General features: G+C 34.3%; 1 protein-coding gene across 1 annotated transcript in view; it reads left to right on the top strand.

The window, feature by feature from the left end:
• LOC104157928 (CUB and sushi domain-containing protein 3-like) overlaps window positions 1–19,488 on the top strand; it is a gene marked incomplete at its 3' end in the record, with an annotated part of 38,893 nt that overhangs the window by 18,983 nt on the left and 422 nt on the right. Inside the window, exons 6-9 of the mRNA XM_009695475.1 lie at window positions 1,369–1,542; window positions 4,347–4,532; window positions 11,388–11,561; window positions 17,817–17,999. Coding sequence (XP_009693777.1) covers window positions 1,369–1,542; window positions 4,347–4,532; window positions 11,388–11,561; window positions 17,817–17,999 — 717 coding nt within the window. The remainder of the gene's footprint in view (window positions 1–1,368; window positions 1,543–4,346; window positions 4,533–11,387; window positions 11,562–17,816; window positions 18,000–19,488) is intronic.

The raw sequence follows: 19,488 nt of genomic DNA, 5'->3' as shown, positions 1-19,488 counted from the left end.
TAACTGAAGTTTTGAGATAATGTGTTTAAATTTAGCGATTCTGATATTTTCACTTTTGAATTCACCGTTCTTCTTGCTTATACAGTGGGCAGATGTCTTACTACTGTTGTGTATTTCTACTGTATATGCATGGATATTATTTAAAATTTTATCAAATTTCATACTTCTGTTTTCAAAAGAATATTTTTTATTGTTATTATATGTCCATTAAAAGCATATCTGTGGGCTGAATGCATTTTTTTGCCTGACAGTTTTACAAATATTAACAGTTTAGTGTATGATTCCAATTATTCTTTGGGGGCAAAAATGCAACTCCTCATACAAAAATTTCTGATATCAGTAACATAAAGATAATACATTTAATTACAATAACTTACTTAGTGATACTAATTGAAGATACAGAATTCAATTTAACTTTCAGTAGTAGAATATACTGTCACTTGTCTGTAAGCTATACTAGTTCTTAAGGATCATTTTCACTTTTTTGATGTTGCTAAAAGTTTTATTTTATTTAGATTATGTGAATTGGTTTCTTTTAGAGTTATCATGAGAAGTCCATTCTACATGGAGAAAAAGAGCATATATTAGTCAGACCTAAAAAAATTAATTTAGAAAAATACTGAATTTTCTAAAGTGATACAAATTTGAGAGTTAAATAATTTATTCTGGGGCGGCTATTTTAAATTATTGATGAACTGTTCATTTAACACCAATTGGAGTTTGTTAAAACATAGAAGAAAATATTTATAGTTTTATTCTAATTATTTTGGGAAAATTAATTTGTGTTTTATTTCCCTTACTATTTTTGCATCTAGTCTTTGTTGGCACAGAAAAGGATTTTACTTTTTGTAGTGAGTTTTTGTATGAATACAAGAAAAGTTTCACAGTGCTTATACTGTTTCATATATCCAGTCATGAATTTATAACTTCACTAAGTAATTAGGCCTCAAAGATAAAACAGAGTGAGTCAATACTAAGACATATTTGTAAGAAATATTATCCAAGAAACTAACACACTGAAATATTTCCTTTCAGTCTCAGACTATATGTAATGAAAATCAAGTACTTGCTATTCTCCTGGTTCTTCAGAAAAGTTTTCTTAATTTGTCTTTATTACTGCATGGCAAATGCTATTTAGTTTATTTAAATATTTAAATAAGTGCTTGAACATTTACTAAAATATGTCTTAGTTCTTTTTTACTTCAGAGAAATGTCAATCTTTCATGGAAAGTACTCAGTATTTCATAATATCAAAACTTTAAAATACTAATATGTAGTGATGATAATGATTATCTCTATCATAAATCATGAAAAGTGGTAACAGCATGCTCTGTTTGTTTTTTGTTTCTTTGTTTTGTGCTATGCTAGCTGTTAGCTGTGGTCACCCTGGTAGTCCTATTTATGGAAGAACAAGTGGAAATGGTTTCAACTTCAATGATGTTGTGACATTCTCATGTAATACTGGGTATGTTATGCAAGGACCAACCAAAGCACAGTGTCAGGCTAATAGGCAGTGGAGCCACCCACCTCCAATATGCAAAGGTAAGAATGCAAGCATTTACAGATTTAGAACTTAGTTGGAAAATTAGGGTTGAAAAATAAATGAAGGTAAAGGGACCCTACCAGGCATCAAATTATTAAAGATTTTTCATGATTCTGTGATTCTATGATTTTTCAGTTAGGTCTGTTCTACATTCAGGTTGCCAGGATAACTATTGCAGAGAAACTTTGTTATGTGTCTGTAGTGTGTATTGATTTTTAAAAATGGTTTCTACAAGTTCCTTAAGCAAAATTATGCAGAGATAATAAAGAGCTGACATCCTGAAATAATTTTCTCTGCATTTTTAGCCAACATAGTTCTAATTGGTGCGTAAGAAAATGTACTTTATTTTTTCTTTTACATTTCCATTGATCTGAATGCTCATCTTGACTTTTAAAATTTTTATTCTAATTTGTTAGCATAATGGATTTGGGCTGGTTCTCAACACCTCTGGATATTATATTTAAAATTATGAGTATTATGACATTATTTCTGTTTGACTTTTCATAAGCACTTTTAGAAAGGTTTTACCACCATTGTCCTTTTAAAGTCTATTGTTATGTGTTTTTTAAATGTTTCATTTGTTCTCATTTAGAGAAATGCACGTATGAAGAAATGGTACTGATTGTTTTTCAGCATCTTCCCAGGAGCTTCTATGGATTTTTTTCTGTACATAGCCTAAGTCATGTTATGTATTTATAGCAATTTCATTTACTATATTTTCCGTCCAATAGGAGTTCTCCTCTGTCCTTTGGTCATTTTGCCTTAGCTAATAGAGACAAATAGTTTACAGAACTTGAATTTTGAAGGACTTTTTTGTTAATGAGAAGTTATTATTTTTTAAATTTACAATACTAAACATGTACTGTGTATTAAGCGTACCTAATAAATGTCGTTTTCAGTCCAGTTGCTATAAATCACACTGGTGTTTGGGCATTGCAGAGTAATGTACCAAACTGTCTGATATGTTATTGGCCTGTAGGGATCAGTAAATAAGTTGATCAGGTTATTCTTTGAAACTTTACACAGTCCTGAAATCTTCTATTAGTTTTAGAACAGACTTTAAAAATAAAAAGAACCAACTTTGTGTAAAACATTATTAGTGATGTCTGTAATGTGAAGTGAAAAAAAATCTAATTAATATGATTTTGTTCTATTTGCATAGAAGTTAAATAGAAAAAAAATATATTACCTTGCATATTTGTAAACTGCCTAAAGTGCAATATTATAGAAAAGGCTGCACTCCTTTGTGAAGGCTCAATTTGCAATCAACATACAAATTCAGCAGTGCACTTGCTGTTGTTACACTGTCTACCACTTTGCTAAATAGCTAGTTTCCTAGCCAACTATAATAATAGTGGAAAACTATTGAAATGGTCAAAGCCTCTTGTATTTTCTTTCAAGTGTTCACTACTCCAGATTTATTAATACGTAGTTTTCATTACTTAAAGTACATGCTTAATAACATGAAAATGAATGTTCAATTGTTACAAAATTCTTGTCTACAAAAATGAAAACGGATACAAATATAGCTCAAATTTTCTTCCAGGAAAAAAAATAACAAATTTTCAACACTGTCCATCAATATAACTAAAAACATTGTTCTATCATCTAATGTTAAAGAAATCAAATCCAACCAGAAAGTTATTTCTAACCTGGAAAAATGTATGTATTCTAGTCTTGTGATGCCAATATTTTAGAACTAGTAAGAGGAGCACACAAGCAGACTCCAACATTTAGTGATAGTGACTAGACAGAAGTAAGTGAGCCATAAAATAACTACATTGAATGATGTAGGTAGGAAAAATGATCTTAAATTGCATCTGGCAATAGCTTTTTTTTTTTCTTCTTTGTAGATTGCAGAGCTTTTTAGCATTTTTGATACTTTTATGTACACACATCCATGTATGTACAAACGCAGTTCTATTATATGTATATTTGCACACAAGTACATACATATGTATGCATATAAACATGCAATTTATTATAAGGATGTTATAAGGATATAGGGATAATAATTTTTACATAAACTTTAGTTTTCTAGAGTAACTTTGGGTAGGTGAAGATGTGTTTACTTGACCAGAGGAATCTATTGCATAGAAACTGTTAGAAAAATCTCCATGACCCCCAAAATAAGTGTTATACTTCCCTCACCAGACAGTTGTTAATCACAAGAAAGTGAAAATCTTCAGTGATATCAAACATATGAATCCTAAAGTAGTTGAAGACTTAAAATATCCATCAGTATTCTTAACCATCAAAGTATACCCATATTTTCACATACTCATTTGTTGGGATATTTCCCTGTCTAGCAAAATCACCACAGTCTTATCTAATTGACTGTGTGCCCTTTAGCTCAAAATATCTCCCTCAAAGGTGCTTCATTATCAAAATATTAGTATAGGAACATAAGTATATTTGCATGGCTGTGTGGGTTAGAACAAAGGGACATCTAGCCTCATAACCTGTTTCCAGCTGTAGGCAATAGTTCGTGTCCCGGCAAGAGTATAAATTGAATATATTGTTATGTCCAGTCACTTTTAGCGGCTAATACTTTTACAGCATCTTCACCCTCCATGAAGAAACATTTCCTTTTATTTTCTCTGAGTTTAGCGTCTCATGGATTTAGCATCTCCTGGTTTCATATCTTCCTAATTCACTATCAATATATATAAAATCCGGATATATAAAATCAGGGTAGCAACACATTGGAGGTTTCTTATGCAAAGGATAGGAGACCATTTAAAGACCATTTTAGTAGCCTGTATTTGTATGACTCTCAAGTCTGTGCTTTTTTTCTTTTTAGTGGTCAATTGTTCTGATCCTGGAATTCCTGCAAACTCTATAAGAGAAAGTAAAATCGAACATGGAAATTTCACATATGGCACAGTGGTATTTTATGACTGTAATCCTGGATATTTTTTATTTGGCTCTTCAGTTTTAATTTGTCAACCAAATGGCCACTGGGACAAAACTCTACCTGAATGCATTAGTAAGTAGATAATGTGTATGCTTCTACAAAGAATGTGGACTAGACTAGGTATTATTTTACACAACATTTCCATCAGTCTCATGATGGTAAATAGAATAATCATATTTATATACATTTGTGTGTGTGCGGTAATGATGGAAGGTCTCAGTAGCAGCTGAAGTAGTGCAGTTACATTGTTGTTGTATGTAGCAAATAACATAGAAGCCTTGGGTAATACCATAACGGAAACAAACATCTCTGAATGCTTCAGCACAATGATCCCTGGTAGCAGGGATAGAAGGTCAAAACATATCCATTGAATTTGCCAATACATGGCCTCCATTAGCCACAAAGCTATAATCGCACTGAAACTTAAAAATTACAGTACCCAATTATTGACTTATGACACTATAGTACTTTCTGGACTTCTCTTGGGACAACAGCAAGATCAGACTATCTGTGAAGACAGTAAGTAAATAGTAATGACAATGTGGAACACCAAAAGTGTACTTTGGATCATGTCCTCAACTTACCACACTACCAGATGTACATGAAAATCATAGTCATATGCAAAGTGTCCACTAAGGCAAGTGGATCAACACAAGGAGGTTGTTCTTGTTCTGGCTTGTCATGAACAACTTTCTAATGATGTAGATATAGCCACAGATGTTTTGTAGGTTGTTTAATGGCTGGAATAGTTGGTTTATCCAGTTCTCTATAATTCTATGAAAAAGGTTTTGGTTTAGGATCAAAATTTCGCTCTGAGAAAAACTGAAAGCATTATTTTCTAGAGATTAAAGGGAAAACAGGCTAAAGGTTCCTTATTCAAGAATCACGGACCAATATTTGCAATATTGTAGACATCAGTTCTCAATTTCACCTTTATTAGTCTTCATTAATTGAGATTTCTCCAGTTCTGCTGTTCTCGCTCTAAAAAAAACAAATCTGAAACTTTATTTCTTATTACTGTTAAAACCTTTAGTTCTGGAAGTTGTCTCTTTCTTTGATGGCATAAATAGCTTGATTGCAAGTCACAGTTAAACAGTTTCATTTATATAGAGGTGTCAATGAATTCTAACCTAGGCACCATCCATGATATTTTGTAATCATAAAGCTTACCAAAATTTACACTGATGCAGCTTCTGAATATTTTTTATTAAAGCCTTTAAGCTTCTGGATTGTTTTGCAAATTGTTTCCCTTTTGGACATATGCAGGGCAGTCATTTAGTATTTTGCACATTTTTCCACTGTAAGAGCAATAGAAAAGTGGAAATATTGCTGGATGGTTTTCTTTGACTCAGGTTGGATTATTTTTTTGACATAGCTGGATTTTAATGTTGCTCTAACTAGTCTGAAAGAACATACCATTTTTTGAAATACCACTACAGTAATGGAGAAGAGATATGGTAACAAAGGAAAAGTTGTTCACCTGTAAAGTGACCTAATTCCTTTGAAATGTGTTGTAGCTGTAGTACTTTTAGCTCCTACAAATCCTGTAAGAAACAGAATTCAGCATAGACCTGGACCATAATGCCCTTTCAACTCTCCCTTTGAATTAAAGACTTTCAGGGTCATGTGCTACTTAGGCACGTGTTGCTAATAAAATAGTTTAAATTTGAAGGGTATTCAAAATGAAAGATATGTTTGGACAATATACCTCAAAGAATTCCAGTGACTATATCAGGTTTTTTTGTACTGCAAAGTATTCTCAATTTAGTTCTGATAGACATGCTCTGTTATTTTTAAGCTACTGAAATTTGAGTACCATAATCCACACCTTCCAAGCTTGAAATCCAAATAATGCAGACTAGTTTTTTGCTGGTGTCTGTGCCTTCCTCTCAATAATTCTATTGCAGCACCTTGTCCTGACGTTTCTTCCCTCACAATATGACATATACAGCCATTTGTAGCTGTCAGATAGAATGATAAGAATTGTTGACAACTCTACAGATTAAAGAAACTTCAAGTGTACTTTTTAATTCTGTGCTCAAGAATTAGGGTATAACATTTGTAAATGTAATTGAACATATGTAAATTGAATCAGACTTTAAACTAATAATGCTGTAATTTTACTGATACGTCATCACATTTGGCCAGAGGGGGATGTGAATTTATACTTCTTTCTGTTTTTCCAGAATGTTATATATATCATCCATAATCAACATTAGCTGTGTATTTTATTTATTGGCATTTTTCAGGGAAAAAGAAACAGCCATTGAAAATTCCCACTGGCAAAAGAATTATTTGCATATCTTTCTCTAAGAATTTTTTTTTAAAGGAAAGTGAGGTTTTGGTGTGACAGAAATTTATAATTGTCCATAATAATGAAAAAAAAAATGATTGGACCAGATATTTTCACATACTCTGAAGAAGATTAATAATATTATTCTCATTTATTTTTCCTCTCTCTTTATTATTTGTCCTCAAATCTGAATAAAAACTTAATCTAAAATTAAATTTACTCAGCTATAAAAAGCTACTGTACATGTATGTGATGGAACAGGACTGGATCAGCTGGCAGATCTTTAAGGACACTTTCCATAGAGTGCAAGAGCTCTTGATTCCCAGGGGTGAGAAATCAGGAAAGGAAGGCAAGAGACCAGCATGGCTGAGTTCAGATCTGCTGGTCAAACTAAAGGGCTAGAAGGAAGTGCACAGGCAGTGGAAGCAGGGACAAGTATCCTGGGAAGAGTAAAGGGACACTGCCTTGTTGTGTAGGGATGGGGTCAGGAAGGCCAAGGTGTGGATGGAACTAAACTTGACAAGGGATGAAAAGAATAATAAGGGCTTTTACAGGTTTGTCAGCCAGAAGAGGTCAAAGAAAGCATACCCACCCCCCGCCCCCTTGTCATTGTTGCAGGCCTAAGTCTAGAATAGCTTGGTGCTTCTGTACCAGAGTGACTCCCATTGTTCCAGCAAACCCTACTATCATCTTTGCTATCATATTGTCATCCAGGTCTGAGTTGTCTGCACCAACCGCTGCCACCATCACTAGTAGAAATGACAGGGTGATCCCTTTCTCCATTGTCTTATAAGAAAATATAAAGCTGGGCCTTGGTTCCTTGGAACCGGGCTTCCAGCTTAGGCATCAGGGGTTATCCACTGGGCACAAATACAGTGGGTCTTTCCACTCCCATCTAGGGCTTCACAAGCATATAAGGCTCTAGCTTTTGCCAGGATTGTGAGCACAATGCCAAAATAGGGTAGCAAAGTATGTAGCCTCTTCGATTCCTTAACCGCCATGATAGGTGAAAGGAGTCCCTTTTACCACTCTGAATACCATTGTTCATCTTCCTTAAAAGAGGAAGAAGAGAATAACAAAGGTTTGGGTGGCCCTCGCAGTCCATTTTGGAATACACCACAGTAGGAAGCATGTTCTGCAAATCTCTACTCTACCCTCAACAGATAGTGTGCCCAGTCTCTGATAAGTCTTAAGTTCATCCTTTAAGACATTAAAGGCCTCTGTATGTTGCAGAGTTCAATCCCATTTTCTGTTCTTTCGAAGCTAATCACATAATGGGCAAGCAATAGCTGAGAATTCTGGTATGTGCTTTCTCCAGTAACCTAATATACCCAGCAACTGCTGCAACTCTGTCCTGCTGCCTGGAGTTTGCCCCTTCTCAATAGCTGATAGGGCATCATTGGGTACAGCAACTGCTCCAGCTATCCACCAAGTACCTAAAAATTTTACTTCTATACTTGATCCCTGACATTTTCTGGGTGGAATCTCAATTTGTGCTTTATTTAGTGCTTGCCATACTGCTGTTGCTGCTTCCCTCACCTTCTCAGGGGAACTTCCTTCATTCAGAATATCTATGTATTGGTACAGTTTCATGTCTTGAGGGAGTGAGACTGTCTTTAAAAGTTCAGCAAGTGCAGCATGAGCAATTGTGGGTGAATGTTAATACCCCTGTGACAGTCTGTTAAAGATATATTGTATTCCCTCCCAAGTGAAAGAAAACTTCTCTTTGTCCTCCTCCTCCTTCAAGGGAACTGTAGAGAACCTATCTTTTACATCTAGCGCTGCCATCCACGGGTGTGCAACTGCTTGCAAAGTAGCTTTTAAGTTTGCAATGTTTGGTACAGCAGCTGTTAGCAGGGCTGTATTAGCATTCAGGTACCAATAATCAATTGTTAAACACCACCTGCCTTCAGACTTACAAACCAGTCAGACTGGAGAATTATCAGGGGAGTGGGTGTGACTTATTATCTGCCTCTTCTTGAGGTCATCAGTCATCCCTGCAATACCCCGCCTTGCCGTGCCTGGCAGCAGGCACTGAGGAACGCAAGCTACTCTAGGCTGTGGCAGCGTGGGAGTAAGCTGCAGGATCCTAGCGCAGGCAGCTTCCACCCCACAGCTCCCAAAACTCCACACTCCACCATTAGCTAGGCACCACCGCTTGCCCACTAATACATCAAATCCCAATATATTCCCCTTACAATGGCTCAGAGCCACTTCCACAGCCATCATCTGCTTTTCCTAGGTAGCCAAAACTGGGTTCAGGCTAAAGGACTTCTCTCTGCTACACCTGTTACTCTCACATATTCATAGCTTTCCTTGATGGTGTCATTCCTAACTCATCAGCTTGTTGCTTATTTAAAACACTAATTTGGGCCCCTGTATCAATTAAGAACTCTAAACTTATCTGTTTTGGACCCATAGGAACACATACATACAGCTCTTTGTCAGCGGACAAAGAGCTGGTGTTGTCAGGGGTTTGGGGTGATACACCTGCCACAGGCACCAGCATGGCTTTTTATTAACAATCTTCTAAGTTTTCCTTCTCTATAATCATACATAATTAATAGTAGATTTTATTTATAAGCAATTGATTAAACAAATAACATGCTACCAGCAAATGCCCAGTTTGTAAAGCTGACCGTTCTGACCATTTTACTCAAAGTCCTGCAAGCCTACAAAATGTTCACAGACGTCAATGGCACTAGGTAGGAATCATAGTCTATCAATCACATACCACATTATTAAGTCCTTTGGGGGTTGTCAAGGAGGTTCTACACCTTGCAAGTTTGACTCCTAAGAGAACGTGTGTCACTGAACATAGATCAGTATATGTATGAATGTAAAGCTTTAAGACTGAGAATAACCATTAGAGGAAGATGAATCATCACATATGACTTTGGTCATATGTTGCATTGTACAACCATTGTACTGTTGTATACATGTGAACTGCTGGGGAATTGAATACATCCTCAACCTGTATCAGCCTTCTGATCTGGCTTTTTTTGTTAAAAAAGTCCAGCTGAAAATGTTATGATATTGAAGATAATGAAGTATTGATAAAAACTACATTTGTATGATTTAAGGGGCTCTTCTAGTACCCTGGTATTTACAACTATGATTTGTGGTTTTCATGATGCATAAATACAAATATTTTTGGCCAAGATATGCCACATGCCATGGACAGCTGTAAGATAAAAAAAAATGAAACATGCAAGGCTAAATTCATTCTGTGAACAGAGAGAAATTGGTTTATGAATTTTAACTCTGCATTTCCTGAATTTGATATATTTAGCTTGCTTTCAAATTGACTTCTTGCTCTGAATTCTTAAAAGTTTTCTCTATGTTAATTCCATACGTGAGGGGGTTTCTTTTGTACCTTTTGTACATTTTTGATATGTGCTCTTAATCTTAAAAGACAGACTAGATATTTGTTTTCAATACAGAACTTTGTTTCCTTTATATACATTGTCCATGTAGATAATGTTCTCCATAATGATGCATAAGACCTTCTGTCATTTCACTTTAGTCTTCCTGTTGATCTAGCCAAGGCAGCTTCACTGTCACTTTATACAACTTTCCAGTAGATAGGAGGTTGCTGAAATTATTTCAGTGGTGTTATCCTGATTTTAGATCAGATTTCTATCATTTAGCCTGTTTTTTATTCCTAAAATATTACTGTTTTTGATTTATAGCAAGAGCCACTTACAATAATTTTCTGTATGAGGCAACTAAAGGACAAAAGATATCATGCTAAATGTTCCTGTTTTCTTTCCTGAGTTTACATACTTCATGACATTTGAGCCAGTTCGCAAAATTAAGTGTATATAAGCTAACTGCTGGATACCCTTATGTGCAATCTGTAAGTGGAAATCACAAAAATGTCAAGATTGAGTACTAAAAATTAATCACAGTATGGAAATAACTAGCAATTATTAAAAAAAAAAAAGACTCAATAAGCAACTGATAGGGAGTTTGTCCATGACCATTTCTAAGATTGGGATCCTATGGAAATTCTCTCCAATCTCTGTGCAATTAACATCAATGAATGATGCCTAGGAATATGTTAAAAATACGTAAACAAATATTTTATTTATGCAGTACGATATTTCAAGTAACCAAAACCATGAATATGAAATTCGTATACTAGCATTAAGGTTCATAGCAAAATTTAGCAGAAATGATCTTGTTTATAAACCTGATAGACTTCACGACCAATGATTTGGGACCGCTGGATGAGAGATGAAGGTCTGCATATTCTCTGCCTCAGCCATGGCTTTGGCAGATACTGTCTTCTTGTATTTTTTCTCTGGAGAGTATATGTGAGTGAGTGTGTGTGCGCGCGCGTGCGCGCGCACGCGCGCACACATGTGTTCATGCCAGAAAGATCAACTTAGTGAATGAGTGTCTTGGGCATCAATATCTATATCTTTTTGACATCTCCAAACATTTGTTTCAGAGCTTTTGGGCTGTAATATTTTATGCATTTCTAATCACATAATGTGCCCCCCTCCCCCAAACCCTGAAAAGGTCAGCCTCTTTACAAAGTTTATGTATGGTGTTATAAAAATGATAACTATGAACTGTTTGATCAGTGATAATAACCCTTTTTTATCTCCAATAATTATGCATTGTAGTGATTGACTGTGGCCATCCTGGCATTCCTCCTAACGCGGTCCTGTCTGGAGATAAATATACGTTTGGGTCTACTGTTCATTATACCTGCACAGGTAGACGATCGCTGTTAGGGCAGTCATCTCGTACATGTCAGTTGAATGGACACTGGAGTGGATCTCTGCCTCATTGCTCAGGTAATATTTTTGAATTAATGAGTGTGCCCTGAAGTTGTTTTGAATTTATTTTATCAGAAGGCCATTTTAACATCCGGAAAATCATGTATAAAACTGAAGTACTATCTCAGCAGAAGTAAAAAAAGCAAAACCAAAATAAGTATGAACTATTAGCAAGAAAATATTTTGGGAGAAGTAAGCTTTCTCAGTGACACTTAATACAAATAGGAAATTGCACATTCAATAGAATGTTAAAGGAACCAGTTTGTTTTGAAAATATATGACTTCCGGAAAGAGTATTAATTTCCACAGGGAAACCTTGCATTATTATCTCTTCAAGATGATGGGTTAATTTTTTTTAACTTGCAAAATATCTACTGACTTGATGACACCTCAAGTATATCATTGCATCATACATCCCTCTTTATAATAAGGCCAAGCAGGCTCCACATAGTTTCAAGACAGAATGCTCGGTTTTTAAAGGCTCATCATCTAATCCTTGTAATAAGTTAGCCCTCACTGAAGTCAAGATGTATTTTCTGAAATATTTAATACTTAGGAATGTTCTATTTCACAACTTCAGTTTGATTCACTTTAGCAGCAGTGATCAAGTGAAAAACAGAAATCCAAGTCACACACTAATTTGGGATTTGGCTAAATCCCATTTCTTATCTTAGAGTATGTAAACACAGATCATGAGAGAGGTTAATCGTGTTATCAGTTTTAATTCTCAATAAATACTAGGTGGAGGATCTTTCTTGTCATTCTTACGTTTTCTTTATATAATTTAAAGAAATCAGTGGGATTTTGGCCTTATTCAGACCTATGTAATTCAGATTACTTAGATAACCTCAAAGGCAGAAAAAAGGAAGAAAACAAGTGAGAAACTTTTTTGGGGTTACAGCTATGCTAAAACAAGTGGTGAAAAATAACTGATATGCAAATCTGACAGTACTGCCATATCAATTTCACACTAAAAATCCAAGATTCTGTACACCAATAGTAAATCATAGAATCGCAGAATGGTTTGGGTCAGAAGGGACCTTTAAAAATCGTCCAGTCCAATTCTGCAGCCATGGGCAGGGGCATCTTCCACTGGAATCATAGAATCATAGAATGGTTTGGTTGGAAGGGACCTCCGAAGATCACCTAGTCCAACTCTCTTGCAATAAGTGGGGACATCTTCAACTCAATCAGGTTGCTCAAAGCCCTGTTCAACCTGACCTTGAACACTTCCAGGGATGGGGCATCCACAACTTCTCTGGGCAACCTGTGCCAGTGTCTCACGACACTCATTGTAAAAAATGTTTTCCTTATGTCCAATTTAAACCTACCTTTTTTCAGTTTAAAACTATTGCCCCTTGTACTGTCACTACAGGCCTTGATAAAAAGTCTCTCCATTTTTCTTATATATTTTACATACTAAAAGGCTGCAATAAGGTCTCCCAGGAGCCTTCCCTTTTCTGGCCTTGCCTTAACAGGTCCATGCCCTTCTTGTACTGGGGACCCCAGAACTGGACACAGTACTCCAGGTGGAGTCTCACATATTCCAATCCTTCTTGTTTTTTTCTTCCTGCCTTCATCTCTTTAGTGTATTCAGATGTAAATTGATTATGTCAGCTACAGTTTCAGACTATGCTTTTTTTTTTTTACAACCATATCACAGAAATGGTTAAAAAGTAATAACAAATATTAAAATAGTGCTGCTTGGTTAAAGTCTTGCACTAAGTTCCAAAGAATTGGAAGAATTTTTAGTATTTGAACCCTCCACTGGATACTTTTAGGAAGTGATTACAGACAAGGACAATCTCAATGTTATTATCTTGCTCTATGAGTCCCTCTTCTTTCAGTAATCTGCCATTACATCCTAACATGACAGAAACTAGGTAAAATTTCATCCCTTAATTTTCTATCAATAAAATCAGAGGGAATTTTGCCACAATGGGAACAAAGATCAAGTTCTTATAACCTGTGATGTTTAGAGCTATGCACCAGAAATCAAAACTTATTGTAAAATAATATTACTTAATAAATAACAATATATTTATGTGAATTGCAAATTCAAACTAGGGTAATAACAATATTTTTAAAGCTAGTATGTTTACATATTTGTTTTGGAGAAAAAGAATCCTCTTTAGATAAAATATAAAGCTACTTATTGTAGTTTTCCACAGTCTTCATAAAAAAAAATAATTTAAAAAAGTCTAAGTTGTGAATGAAAAAAAATTGAAGAAATAGACAAAAATATCAAGGAATACAAATAAGAAACCTAAAAATGTACATAAAAATATCAAAGAAAACTTACTGAAAATAAGACTATTCTATAATCATCCTGCTATTAAATTAAATAAGTGTTCTGATATCTTGGGATAAGCATTCGTAAGTGAGATACATGAAAATTCTTTTTTTTCCAATGGTGATTTTTGTACCTACAGATAGGAAACTCTAATCAGATCTAGTGAATTTTTCTCAATACATGAAGAAACATTTATTTGGCACGTTAATCATAGTGAATCAAATTGTGACAGAATGCAAACTGTTACTTTCTTTAGCAGTACTGTAAGAAACTGTAATTCTAGTCTACGACAACTTGAAGACTTCATTTTCAATATGTATATCTGAAATAGCCTTTCTCATTTTAAAATAATTTGCGGTTTACCGTACAAAATTTCCATATTTTCTATCTAAAAATATGTGAAATCATTAGCTTTCATTATTAACCTTGATAACTTGATTTCTTTATTTTTAATGCATATCAAAGCCTTAAACTTTGTAATTTTTGTTGATGATACTAGTAATAAATAACATAGAAAGTTCAACTGACAAAAGATACAGCGTGCTTGTCCTTTTCATATATGGAAGAGAATTCAAACAGAAAATACTAGATTAGTGAACATAAGGTAAGAGAATTTTGTCACATCATCCCTAAGACAGTTTCCTTTTTGTCACATAGTAATTTATGTTTCACATCCTAGAGCTAGGAGGAATTGTCATGTGCCATTGATATTTATGGGCATTCAGAAGCAATTTTCAGTCATTACGTGCATATCAGCTGGAGTCAGAAATTTGCAGCAACTTAGAATTCCTCATAAGTGCAGCAATGGTTGTGTACTTACTTAAGTGGTCTAAATACCCTCCTTTTCATTAAGATTAAATGCCAAATGAGAATTTGTTACACATGTGGGTGAAGGATGGCTCATAACTGACTGTGAAAATCACTTAGTTGAATCTCTGCATGAGGTAATAAAAATATGTTCTGTTATTATATCATTGATTATATCACTGTCACTTCCTGATGTGATGAATCATTTAGAAAAATTATTTCTGTAACCTTCAATCAAAAGAGCTAGTGGTTAACCTCCCTAAGATTAAAAGAGTAATAATTCACAGTAGTAATTAGGCATTAGGAAAGAACACATGATTTCATTTACAAGAGGAATATGTAATTTATACTGTGCATAGCAAAAAGCCTGTTTTCATTTTTTCATCATAAAGTTATTTTAGGCATAATGCCAAGTAACTTGCTGAAACCTAAGCTGTTATTGTAGAGATTTTACAAGTGTAGAATAATGAATAGGCCCTGCACCAAATTATTCATAGTCTAAATAAATAATACCGGAAAATGTAAGATATGGATTCCAAAATAACAGAAAATATCTTGATCTGGGACATTTTTGAGTTATCGTAAAAATATGTAGCACACTATTTTCAAACTAGAGGGATGTTAAGTCACCGAAGTAACTTGGACGTGACATATTTTGAAAGCTTATAAAATTCTTTTACTTACTATAATTTGGAACTATTCGCAATTTTTTTTTTAAACAAGGCTGGCAGGCTGCTTTACTGATCTGTGTCACATAGTTAAATGGGTAACCAGGGAAAAGCCTAAACTTTTGAGTCTATGATTTTGAACCAGATAGTCAGCTAGCTCTTATACTTACTGGAGTTAATTTGTTATTTCTGAAAGCATTAAAATACATAGAATCATAGAATCATTTGGGCTGGAAGGGACCTTTAGAGGTGAGCAGGGACATCTCCAACTAGATAAGGTTGCTCAGAGCCCCATCTAGCCTGACCTTGAATGCCTCCAGGGATGGGGCTTCCACCACCTCTCTGGGCAACCTGTTCCAGTGCTTCACCACCCTCATTGTAAAAAAATTTTTCCTTATGTCAAGTCTAAATCTACCCTCTTTTAGTTTAAAACCATTATCCCTTGTTCTGTCAAGACATAGGACCTGTGCTTTTTGCACAGACATGCTATAAAAAGTTCACAATATAATAGGCATGACTACATTGGTTTGATTATTTTCAAATGAAAGGTGTCTGTTTAAGCTTTGTTAACTTAGGTGATGATAAAATTGACTCCTAAATTAGTGAGTGAATCACGATTAGCCTACTTTGTCAGCTCCTTCAGCAAGGGGTTGGATAGGTAGTATGAGCTGCCAGCTTTGTTCTCTTTTGCATTTCCAAGCAAAGTTCTGCCCTTTTCTTTGATGCTTCAGATGTGCCTTCAGACTGATTCAGCTGCATTCTCTTTTCCCACAAGCCCATAGGAGTTGTGCAGAGCAGCTCCTGTGAGGTGATGAATTACATTGTTTTTCAATTAATTTGTGAGGAAAGAAGGAAGCATGGCTTATATGAAAAGACATAAGTAGTAAGCATGACCTACAAAACTGCAGGTTGGCACATGAACTACATAAGTGACAAAAATATTGTCAGCTTCTTGGACGTATAGGACAAAAAAAAGTATTTGCTCATACACCGTAATTCTCAAAGCAAAGTTAGCTAGTTCTACTCTTCTTTCTTTCACTATTCAGTTCTGCACATGCTTTTGTTAGTAACAAGGTGTGTCCAATCAGTCACTCCAACAGTATAGGTTACACCCATACAGTGCCAACCGAGCTAAGGGAAGCTCTGTTTTTCTCTGCATCTACAACTCCAGGGTCCTAACTTCCCATAGAATGCCTAGATAGTGTGTTTGTCACTTTTGATCTTCTGGGTACTTGGAGCAGATAGCTTTGTTTATTACTTCAGTGTAAGAACTTCTCTTATTACTGCTATTTAAGCTTAGATAAATACCAGAAAAGTATGGCTATTCTACAGAAAGCATTCTTTACATAATTTGTATGAATCTTTTAATATAATTATCTCTAATGTGAAGCTATAATATGAAGTTCTTCAGTAGCTAAATTAAAGCTTTGTAGCTGAAATATTTATTCTTTACATTAGTGTAACTAAGTACAAAATAAGGCATATATGCTCTCAAAAATATTATGATGTTTGAATTATTTTTTGTACAGAAGACTGTTTAGTTTATTTGCAAGTTGTCACAGAAAACCTTGAGCTGAGTATCTATGGGTGAAAACCTGAACAGGCCCCTTCAAGAATTCTAGAATTCAACTCTTTTGTGTTGAAACTCAGTAATACAATATACCTTTACCTCTTACTACATAAAAAACTAGTTTAAAGACTTTTAAAAAGATAAAACAGCAGATCCTAAGTACATACTAAAAGATTTAAACAACTGATGTGCTGTGCAAATACAGTGTTACCTAGAGCTTCCTAAAAGTTCTTACCATAAATGAAGATTTAGATGTATAATCTTAGATATTATTATTATGACCATGTTCATTATTTTAACATTGATACACAACACATAGTAGAAAACATTAACCCTCTAACTTAGAATTTGCTTAAACATTTCTAGCTTAAGGAGTTTTTGGCTATCAGGCAGTCTTGAAGTGAACGTTCAACATTTCTATAAACAAGAGAAATTCTTCATGTCGGATGTACATAAAATTATTGACTAGAGCTTTCATTCAATGGTAAAACTCTTACAGCTCTAATGATACCATAAAACTAGGAAGTGTTTTAGAAACACTTGTTATAGGCAAACAAGAAAATTATCTTTATGATCAAGATGTTGGTTTTCCTCAGAATTCCTTATTTTAAATGAAAAATGACCAAGGTTTTGTGGTTTTCTTTTTGTTCCCCTATTCTTGTTTGATGATTCTATTACCGAAAGTTTAGCATGGTCTAAGGGCTACCTTGAGGTAGTCATAATTTCTGTTCTGTACTTATATAAAATAAGTAAAAAGAAATTATTTGAGAATCAAGTAATTTTGTAATCACAGGGACTCGGACCCACTGAGATATATGTTTTTTTCTAAAAATAGAAATATAAATTCATTTATAAATACATATAAACATATATTTTAAATGCAGTGCCATAATATTATTTAATATGTATTCTAATCTTTGCACTCTAAATTCTAGGTGATACAGCTGGCTCTTGTGGTGATCCAGGTATCCCAGGTCATGGGTCTAGAGAACAAAACAATTTTAAAATTAAAAGCACAGTACATTTCAGCTGTGATATTGGATATATCCTCCATGGCTCAGAAGAAAGGACATGTATGGCAAATGGAAGTTGGACAGGAAGACAACCTGAGTGCAAAGGTAAATCATAGAAGATCCACTCTATTCTTAAACTGTCTTGTTAAAAATGTTAATCAGAAAACCAATTTTAAATTGCCAGTTTTGTGTTGTGAATTGTATATAGTTGATTTTGGACTGACCATTAAATTTTTTCAAATAAGTTGTTACACCATAGCAATAGCTTGGCATCAGGTGACAAATTTAAAATCAGTTCCTGGCACCCATGAGACTGCATGCTTTCAAAATTTTGAGGAAAAAAGTGTACTGTACTGTTTATTTCTTCTCAATCTTGTGTCAGCATCAACTATATGTGTTATCCAGTACAAAAAAATATACAGAAAAGGAAATACATAAGACCTCTAGAGCTCAATTTTTGTTGAAAGATTTTTTCCCTTAAAAATCTCACCATCGCCTGATCTTTAATTACAACCATTATCATCTGTATTTCAGAGAAGAGAGCTGAGTTTTACGAAATGTCATGTCAGGATCTCGTTAGATACATCTATATCACAAATGATTGGCTTAAAAATGGTATTTACTAATGCTGTTGACATTATTATTTTTCAATAGAAAATAAAATGCCAAAATAATTTATTTGGAAAAAATCATTCTAAAAATTTCAAACTAGATGTATTGCCATAAAAGAAAGCTCTAACAGGATATTTATGTATAATCATTTATTACTTTAATTTTTTTGATTCTGAAATAAGAAATAATTCCCAATAGACTATTTTTCAAAGAAAAGCTTCCTGAAAAGCAGGAAATAATTTGAGAACTTGTACTCTTATTTTCCACTTCATCACTGTTGACTGTGTTATCTCTATGAAATATCCATTTCATTTTAAAAACTTATTTCACAAGCTGATTTTGCAATATGCTTTCTGCTGAAAGATTGCCATCCTGACACAATGTAAATACATATATTTGTTTATATGTTGGTATCTGAAGGAATATGCTTAGCCCAACTGAACTTTCTGCTGTTTTTCTTTGATCTTATCTATTACAGAAATTAGTTGCCTTTTTTACATTTTAAGATATTTTGTGTTATTTTTCCCCCTAAAAATCTCTTGAAATGATGAATCTGGTTCACAGGTATATTTATAGCTGTGTGTAATGCACACACAGGAATATTGTTCTAGTTTAGGTCATATAGATTAGATGTATATATGCAATCACATAAGAAAGATTAGATGTATATATGAAAGAAAGAAAGATTAGATATATATATGCAATCACATTCAAATTCCAAAATTGAGCACTGAAAAACTGGGAAATATCAGGCTTACATCTACCTATGAAACAGTAGTTTGACTCTATCTTCTTCTTTGAATTAGGTAGGAAATGTAGTTTGGTGATGCTATAAATGCATGCATACCTTAGATTCAAATTAAACCTACAATGCTAATTGTAGATCAGGCATTTTCTTATAATTGGGAGTTTGTCTTTGCAGCTAAATTAGCTTTCCTTTAATGAAGATTTTAAAGTTAACTTTGTAGGTTGTGTTTCCCTA

This window comes from Cariama cristata, unplaced genomic scaffold (genome assembly GCF_000690535.1).
Source record: "Cariama cristata isolate BGI_N322 unplaced genomic scaffold, ASM69053v1 scaffold1492, whole genome shotgun sequence".
Taxonomy (NCBI): domain Eukaryota; kingdom Metazoa; phylum Chordata; class Aves; order Cariamiformes; family Cariamidae; genus Cariama; species Cariama cristata.
The sequence above is the reverse complement of the archived record's forward strand: the minus strand, read 5'-3'. Positions and strand labels throughout refer to the sequence as shown.